Source organism: Nicotiana tabacum, chromosome 23 (genome assembly GCF_000715075.1).
Source record: "Nicotiana tabacum cultivar K326 chromosome 23, ASM71507v2, whole genome shotgun sequence".
NCBI lineage: Eukaryota > Viridiplantae > Streptophyta > Magnoliopsida > Solanales > Solanaceae > Nicotiana > Nicotiana tabacum.
Genome location: NC_134102.1, coordinates 74,976,311 through 74,985,019, shown reverse-complemented (window position 1 = coordinate 74,985,019; position 8,709 = coordinate 74,976,311). Strand labels below are relative to the sequence as shown.

Here is an 8,709-nt window from a genome sequence, read left to right as displayed (position 1 = left end):
GGAATAATAATAATAATCACGGAAATTTTTTTTGGAATTAATGTTATCCCATGTTTGATTTGAGGTATTAACTAATCACGGGATAACCTTTACACTAAAATGGTGAAATTAACTATCTCATATAAAAAGTATGATAACTAATTCTATGGGATATCCTACCCATGGGATATGCTGAGATATTTTTTTCCATTGTACCAAACGATCGGTAACTCTTTTTCTTTTTGGCGCAAAATAATTTAGTACCGTTACCCGGCATGTTGTGCATTAAATTGTTTCGTAGCAAGTAAAGAGTTAGTTCGAAGAGTAAATTTTGATCGAGACAATTATAGAAGGAGATTGGAAATGACTACTTTATGCATTGAGTAATTGACCCCCACCAGAAACACAAGGTCCAATTCGTAGGCCTCTCTTAGTTATTAAACCTACCTCCCTCTCCACCCCACCCCACCCCACACCAACCTAATTGTGTGGCGTCAGAGACGTAGGGGCCGGGGTGGGGTACCTCTTTAATATATGCATTGAGTTCTCTCTCTATATATGCCTAGTTAAATGTAGTTAATATGCAGTCTCACAAGAAACAACATTGAGAAATTAAAAATGGGTCAAAAAAATGGTTGCATTTTTCGCAAAGGCAGCAGTATTGTTGTTCCAGAAGCAGAAAAAAATGTTGAGTTAGGGACACTTTCCTCTAACCAGATGGACTCTCTTACTGCTATTTGTGACACTATTTTACCTTCCATTGATGCTAATTCCTTTTATCATCAAGAAGCCATTGATGATCCTTTCACTAACTTCCTCCAAACTTCAGCATCCATGACCGGAACTCCTCAACATGTAAGAGCTTTTTTTTGCTTATGCTTTACCTTTTTCCCTTTGTGTTTTTTTCTTTTTTCTTTTTGAGGCGCCATTTTTGGCTACATTTCTTAGATCGTGTTATTTGTTCTATTTTCTATTTTTTTTTCCAATTCACACGAGGATATTGCTCATTACAAGCAAAATACTATAATTTTTAATACATTATAACGTACTAGTAGTATATATTTACACATTCCCGGCCTTCTAAAAGATTTTGTTATTTTTTCATCTAATTATGAAATTTCTTTTTAATTATCAGATTGCATGGATGATAAGCAATAGATTGCAACATCCTAAGCTCAACTTGTGCAAAATTGCACTATGGCTATTATCAACGAGGATAGGAACTTTGATACTTTGTGGTAAGGCAAGCTTGTCAAGCCAATTTCCATACTTGCAGAGCTTCTCTAGGATTTCACCTAACAAGAGAGAAGAGATAGTCCTATCATGGTCAACTAGCTGTTTCAAACTCCTAAGGATTCTCTTTTCTGCCATAAAAATTCTGGTTCTCCTAGTATTCTTCACTCAGGTATCCAATTTTAATTTGTATTAATGTCTAGTTTTTCTTAATATTGTAGAGCTACCCTCTTCTATTTTTGCTCTATCTACTTTTGGCCATAGTGGAAGCTACGTATTCCCAATAATATTCACCAATCATATTGCGGGTTGGTTGAAATTGCTTTTACTCATTCGAGTGCTTTCAAACAGAAAATACATTTGGCATGCATGCAAAGTTGCAAACCTTATTTTCTTCTCTCTTTTATTTTTTTATTTTTTTGGTTCTCTCGATCTTCTTTTTAATTCCCCTTCGTTTTCCTTAGGAACTTTGTTGTAAGGTGGGCATAAAATTCGAAAAATTGGACCGGTTCGAATTAATTCGGTATTTCGGTATCGATTATTCGGTATGAATTTTTCGGTAGTTCGATATTTCGGTACCGTTCTCAATATTGAATTTTAAATATTTCGGTATACCAATATTTTAAGCAAGCCTTCCCACCACTTTCCCGTCCAATTTCCGAATTTCCCATTTTGAGCCCAAATCCAACTTATTACCCCTGTCCCCTGGGCCAGTGATTACAAGGACTAAAGTGAGATTAAAGTATGTAAAAATTCAATGCTTTTCTTACACAGCAAATTCAAATGGATGTTGGGAAAAATCAAATATCTTGGCTACGGTAGTCTACGAAATCAAGATTTATAAGCAAACTATTCACCTTTGAAGGTATTATTTCTTTAATGTTATTACTAATAATAATACTGAAACCTACCGAAACCATACAAGAAAATATTGAACCATATCGAACTACTTTGGTATGGTATTTTATATGTATAATTAATATACCGAATAACGAAGTACCAAAGATACCCTACAAGTGAACGGAAGATAAAATAAGCTAGCTAGTGTCACAAGTTTTAGATGTTTTTGGTTCCCAAGAGTGTATCTTGCACAATTCTTATTTTTAGGATTGCAAATCTCATATTATTTTAAGAAAGTTTATTACTTATAAATTTCTTTTTACTGATTTGATGGTGTAAAAAATTGAGGCTCAGTCCCTCTTGCTTTAGACACAAAAAATATGAGGCCCCAGAGACTTACTCTTCTTACATGTATTTATTATTAATTAATGACAAGTACTGTAAATCCTTTCATCGATTTGCTATCTGCTTGCCGACAATACTCATTAATCACATAGTTCCAAATGATGCTATTTTTAGGAATTTGGTTGAACGCACGAAAATGTCATGTTTTTTTGCTCCATCTAGAAATCAATTTCTTTTACACATGGCTATGTACAGTTTCTTCTTTCTAACTCTATATGTGCACACTCCATCAAGTTTACTATTTTCACGTAATTTGGCTCCAACTTGAATCTATCTCTTTTACAATTGTAGCTGTGTTGTGTTCAATTTCTTCTTTCAAACTCCATGTGCATTGTGCACACTCAAACAAGTTAACTATCTCCATATTGATGATTTATTTTTAAGATTACAATAGTGCTAAGAGAAATTGTACAAATAACATACTATAATAATACATTAATTTGATATATTTAATCAAATAAAATGACTTGATTCTTTTTCAAATGCTTATATTGCTTATTAAAGTAATGTTAATAATTTTTGTTACAGTTGCTTCAGTTGACACAAGTTTCTCAAAATAAAACTAATTAAAATGTTACTTAAGATCAACATGGTCTCAAGAAGATTAAAATAAATTGGCTATATTGTCAATTAAAAAAATAATATTAAAAGAAGTTATTACAAAAAAGATACTTAGTAATAACAACGATAAAAAACGATATGCAATTAACATCTTAATTTGCATCTCAAAAGCTAAAAGTATAAAATTAAGAAAAAAAAAGTATATACATTCGATAAATAAGGCTAAGGCGACTTATTAAAATTCGATTATAGATCACCATCAAGAAATTGGCTATATTGTCAATTAAAATTCCACTTATTAAAAAAAAAATAAGGACAAGATTGGGTTGTTCTAGTGGTAAGCACCCTCCACTTCCAACAAAGAAGTTGTGAGTTCGAGTCACCCCAAGAGCAAGGTGGGGAGTTCTTGGAGGGAGAGAGCCGAGTTTCTATCGGAAACAGCCTCTCTACCCCAGGGTAGGGGTAAGGTCTGCGTACACATTACCCTCCTCAGACTCTACTAATGGGATTATACTGGGTTGTTGTTGTTGTTGTTGCTACTGCATTGAGCACTTTCCTAAAAATTTAACTCAATCCTCACGTTCTTTAAATAGTTGATGTTGTAGCATACCAAACTAATCTATATCACACTGACAGATTCGGATTCAGGATTTAAATCCTATGAATTCAATTTTAAGGTTTTTAATATTGAACCCACTATATTTTTAAAGTTATGAGTTCATATCTACTATTTTTACAATTTTAATAAATTTTTACATACAAATTTTTACTCTGGTTCGAAAGTTATGGGTTCATTTGAACCCGTAGATAGGGCACTACATCCCCCTCTGATGACACAAGTTCAGTTGGGACAACTTTGAAAGAAACAAATAATTAGTACTTTTATTATGGTTTACACTAATATGGAAGAATGTAGTTTTGATACATGATAGATAACGATTACAATGACACACGCAAAGCATACAAATGATAAAGAACTTTAATTAAAACAATGTAATTAGGTACGTGTTCTTTCATAATCAGATGCGATTAGATTCCTTTTGTATATCTTTTTCTTGTTTTGCTTCTTATTTTTTTAATCAAGAAAACATGAGATTATTAGAGACGCATATTTCTCCTTCACTTATGTGGCTATGTCGTGTCATCATTCGAGAAGCATTATTGTAATGTGTAAAAATATTTCACCGATACCATTTATCACGTAACACTTACATGATATATTATTTTTCACCAGGTAAATTTTTTATCAGGTAGGTAACTTTTATTTGGTGAAAAAAATAATTATCTAGTTTTATGATCTTACTACAATAAACCATATAGTTTAGTGATAATAACTGAAATTATCAGAGTTGACATGGCATGGTCATCGTGGCATTTTTGCTGATTTAGATTGCCTGTTTGGCTTTCTGGTGTTGTTTGATGGGGTTTTCGGGCATTTTGTCTTTTTGATTAATTCATCATAGGAAAATTTAGTTATTTTTAAGTGATTTAGATGCACACTTAACATCACATTTCCATTGGAACTTAATTGAAAGAAGCTCACAATCTGAACTTGCCGTGATGCACTCTAACTAGAAAACAAAAATATAACAAAATAATTCTCGAAACATAAGATCTACTATTCAAGTAAATGATATACTGTGCAAATATGCTATACTAATCCATGTTGTAAATGACCCCCATAAACTTATAATATTCATCATAGATTTATATATAAGAAATGATAACTTTATATTTTCTAACAGCATTGCACAATGGTTGCATTAGAACTCAAGATTCTTTTCTGTTCAATTCTTCCACCACCTAGCTCAAGTTTAACTTGATATTTAAACTCATATTTAACCTGATAAAAATCTGTTTCATTCTTCTTTCATCTTTCCTGAAAATGTGTGTGAATCTTAATTTCTTTTTAGGTGAATGAGAAAAGCCAGAATCCTTCGTGGAAAGCACTTGGCTACTCTGGACCTGATCCTGATTTTAAGAAGCAAAATCAAGGACCTCAAGATCAAGAAGAAGAAGAAGAACTATTTGGACCACTTTACCAAGGAATCATCAGTCTAAAACAATCACAAAAAAAGACATTCGAGAGGCTGCAAAAAATTGGATTTTCTGTGTCAAAACCCCATAATTTCAACAACACAAGGAGAAGTACAGAGTGCCCTGATTTCACAATTGAATGTGATGCTGTGGTAGTTGGTTCAGGCTCTGGAGGTGGAGTTATAGCTGGTATTCTTGCAAAAGCTGGACACAAAGTACTTGTCCTAGAAAAAGGAAGTTATCTTGCAAGAACAAATCTTTCCCTTCTTGAAGGTCCTTCTATGGATCAAATGTACCTTGGAAATGGACTATTAACAAGCAAGGATATGGATGTTATGCTACTTGCTGGATCAACCGTTGGTGGTGGCTCGACAATTAATTGGTCAGCTTCGATTCAGACTCCACAACATGTTCTAAAAGAGTGGTCCGAAAGGTACAAACTTGATTTATTTCAAAGTGAATTTTACAAGGGGGCTTTGAAGGTTGTATGTGAAAAAATGGGAGTTCAGTCTGAAATTGAGGATGAAGGTTTCCAAAACATGATTTTGAGAAAAGGGTGTCAAGAATTGGGATATCAAGTGGAAACAATCCCTAGGAACGCGCAGTCGGATCATTACTGTGGATGGTGTAGCATGGGATGCAAAGATGGGAAGAAAAAAGGCACAGCTGAGACATGGCTAGTGGATTTGGTCAAATCAGGCAATGGTGCAATATTTCCTGAATGTGAAGCATTGGAAGTGATCCATGTAAAAAAGAATGACAACTCAGGAAAAAGTAAAGCCATTGGAGTTGCTTTTGCATTTCAAAATGGAAAAGGGGTGAGAGAAATTTGCATGGTGAAATCAAAGGTAACAATTGTAGCTTGTGGTGCTCTTAGCACACCTTCATTGCTTAAGAGAAGTGGCTTAAAGAATCCAAATATCGGCAGAAACTTACACCTCCATCCAGTCGTTATCGCCTGGGGATACTTTCCAGATACTCCATCTGATTCTAATGTATTATGGCCTGAGGCGGACAAGAAAAGTTACGAAGGAGGAATAATGACAGCAATGTCTAAAGTCGTGGCGAATTTCGAAGGATCAGGATATGGTGCAATCATACAAACTCCAGGTTTGCACCCTGGCATGTTTTCAGCACTAATGCCATGGGTTTCAGGCCTAGATATTAAGATGAGGATGTGCAAATATTCAAGAACCGCATATATTCTCGCGTTGGCAAGAGACAAGGGATCAGGGGAAGCATTCTCACCTTATTCAGTAACTTATAAGATGGATCAAATTGATGAAGAAAATCTAAAATTAGGCCTAGAGAAAATGCTAAGAATCTTGGCAGCTGCTGGTGCAGAAGAAATTGGAACTCAACACGGAAAAGGGAGGAGTTTGAAGGTGAAAGATGCAAGTTTGAAGGAGTTTGAGAGATTTGTGAAAGAAGAAAGTTCAATAGAAATTGGGAATCATTCAGTTCCTATATGTTCAGCACATCAAATGGGAAGTTGTAGAATGGGAGTGGATCCAACAACTTCAGTGGTTAATTCTAAAGGGGAGATATGGGAAGTAGAAGGTTTGTTTCTTGGTGATTCAAGTGTGTTTCCAACTGCTATTGGAGTGAATCCAATGGTCACAATTCAGGCCATTTCTTATTGTACTGCACAATCTGTTCTTCAACTTCTTAAGAATCAAAAGCTGGGATAAAATGGCACTCGTACAAAGGGAAGCATGAAGATTTGTTTTTGTGAAATCTTGAAAAAATAGTTTATGTTTATTGAGGTTTGTGTGAGTAAAACGAGTGGAGTAGGCTTAGCATTGTCTCTACCTTCAGCTAATTATGAGTTGGAGGTTGAAGCAACAGTGTGGGGTAAGATCTTTAGGAGTAAGGGAGAAAATAAGTGTATAAACAAGTCCCAAATCGCGAATCATTCTGATTAAGAGGGATCCATGTATCTTGCCAAATGTAATTGTTAAAATTATATTCTAGTAAATCTGCAGTGACTAATATTTTCCTTTTGAAAATGCCAGAGATTCCTATGTAGAAGATGGGAAGCAAGTTAACGAGCAACAGAGGAGGTTGGCAAATCTGGTAAAAATGATACCAGGTAGCCATTTTAGGACTACTAATAGGAATATGAATCAGCATTTAAAATAACTAATGCTTAGAAATACAGAAAATAATTGAATAATAGTGACACAAACTTAAAGAAATTCTTTTGGAGTCCAAACTACTGCAGGTCAAACTCCAGGACAGTGTCTTAGAGTTCGAAACATGTACAAGTTAAACTTAAAAGACAATGTCTTGGAGTTCGAAACTTAAACAAGTAAATGAAACTTCCGAAAAGTATCCTGAAGTTCACTTATATGGGCGAAGCTCGAGTAAGTTATATTGCGGGTGTTCCGGTTTTGACGAGTTCGGAAATTTAAAAATTATACAAAGTGACAGTTATATTTCTAAAGTTTGATTTTGCATCACCAACCATTCATACCACTATTTGATTTTTCTTTAGACAAGTTTATCATTACCAGGAGCCATAACTGCTTCTTGCAACAACAACCCAGTATAATCCCATTGGTGGGGTCTGGGGAGGGTAGTGTGTATGCAAACCTTACCCCTACCATGAGATAGAGAGGTTGTTTCCAATAGACTCTGGGCATCCATAACTGCTTCTTGCAATTCTGTAAATATAGGAGAGATGACTGTAAGCTTAACGACAATTAAAAGATTTTTATCCAGTATCACTATCAGAGCAAGGACTCAAACCAAAATAGACTCAAGAATTTACGGAACACGACCCATAGAAGCACAAAGATTCACACCTTTTATTCAGCTCACACCCAATTCAATTTAACCATGTGCTAGGCCGGCTCTAACAATATGGTGGGTAAGACATGTGCCTTATGCCCCCAATTTTGAGGGATCCCATTTTTTTGAAATAATATATATTTCTTAGGTATTTAAAAAAATAATATGCAGTAGTACTTTTGTGTTTTTTATATAAATGGAAAGAAAATCTTTTAGAGTAAATAAAGTAAAATTTTGACTTACTTAAAAATGATAGATGAATAATTTTCAATTTGAGTTGATTTAATAATTCCATTTTTTACTCATTCTTTTCTAATGTTTTAATTTTACTCTTCATATTCCAGAACCTACATATCTTCTTCCTTTCTCTTTATTCTTGCTCACCTTCTTGTATTCTTTCTCCAATAATTTTTTCTTTCTCCAAAATTTTATTTTTCACCTTCTTTCTCCAAAAATTTATTAATTCAAGTGTTCAATAATATTTTTAAGATTCCAATAGTTCTATACTTCTATTACTTTATAAGAAATATAGTATAGTTTTCAAGATTTACAGCAAAAATTTTGAAGTAGACAAGCAACAACTAGATATTTTGCACTCAAAGTCTTCATTCTTCAAATTTCCTGAATCAGTAATCGGGTAATATCTTTCTAGTATTGTTTTTATTTGGTATTTCATTAATTTTACTCCATACATATTATTTAAGTTTTTTTTTTTTAAAATTGAAATACTTAGGCCTCACATTTGACTTTGGACTTAGGCCTCAAATGCTATTGAGCCGCCCCTGACCATGTGCAGAACAATCCGAGAAGAAGAAGATTCAGTTAGTATTCCTAAAAATGGATATTTGCGAAAATCACCGC

The 8,709-nt window shown here is 34.0% G+C and overlaps 1 protein-coding gene and 1 long non-coding RNA gene across 2 annotated transcripts; one reads left to right on the top strand and one right to left on the bottom strand.

Annotated features, from left to right (window-relative positions):
- Positions 1-545: 545 nt before the first annotated feature.
- LOC107772444 (long-chain-alcohol oxidase FAO4A) lies at positions 546-7,064 on the top strand. The gene is made up of 3 exons (XM_016591952.2): positions 546-834; positions 1,115-1,384; positions 4,932-7,064. The coding sequence occupies exons 1-3, from the start codon at positions 598-600 to the stop codon at positions 6,744-6,746; spliced, it is 2,322 nt and encodes a 773-aa protein (XP_016447438.2). The 5' UTR covers positions 546-597; the 3' UTR covers positions 6,747-7,064.
- On the bottom strand, positions 5,321-7,966 carry LOC142177539 (uncharacterized). Its single transcript, XR_012706058.1, has 2 exons — positions 7,863-7,966; positions 5,321-7,721 (listed from the first exon to the last, which is right to left on the bottom strand). It is a non-coding gene; the product is annotated as an uncharacterized LOC142177539 (long non-coding RNA).
- Positions 7,967-8,709: the final 743 nt, after the last annotated feature.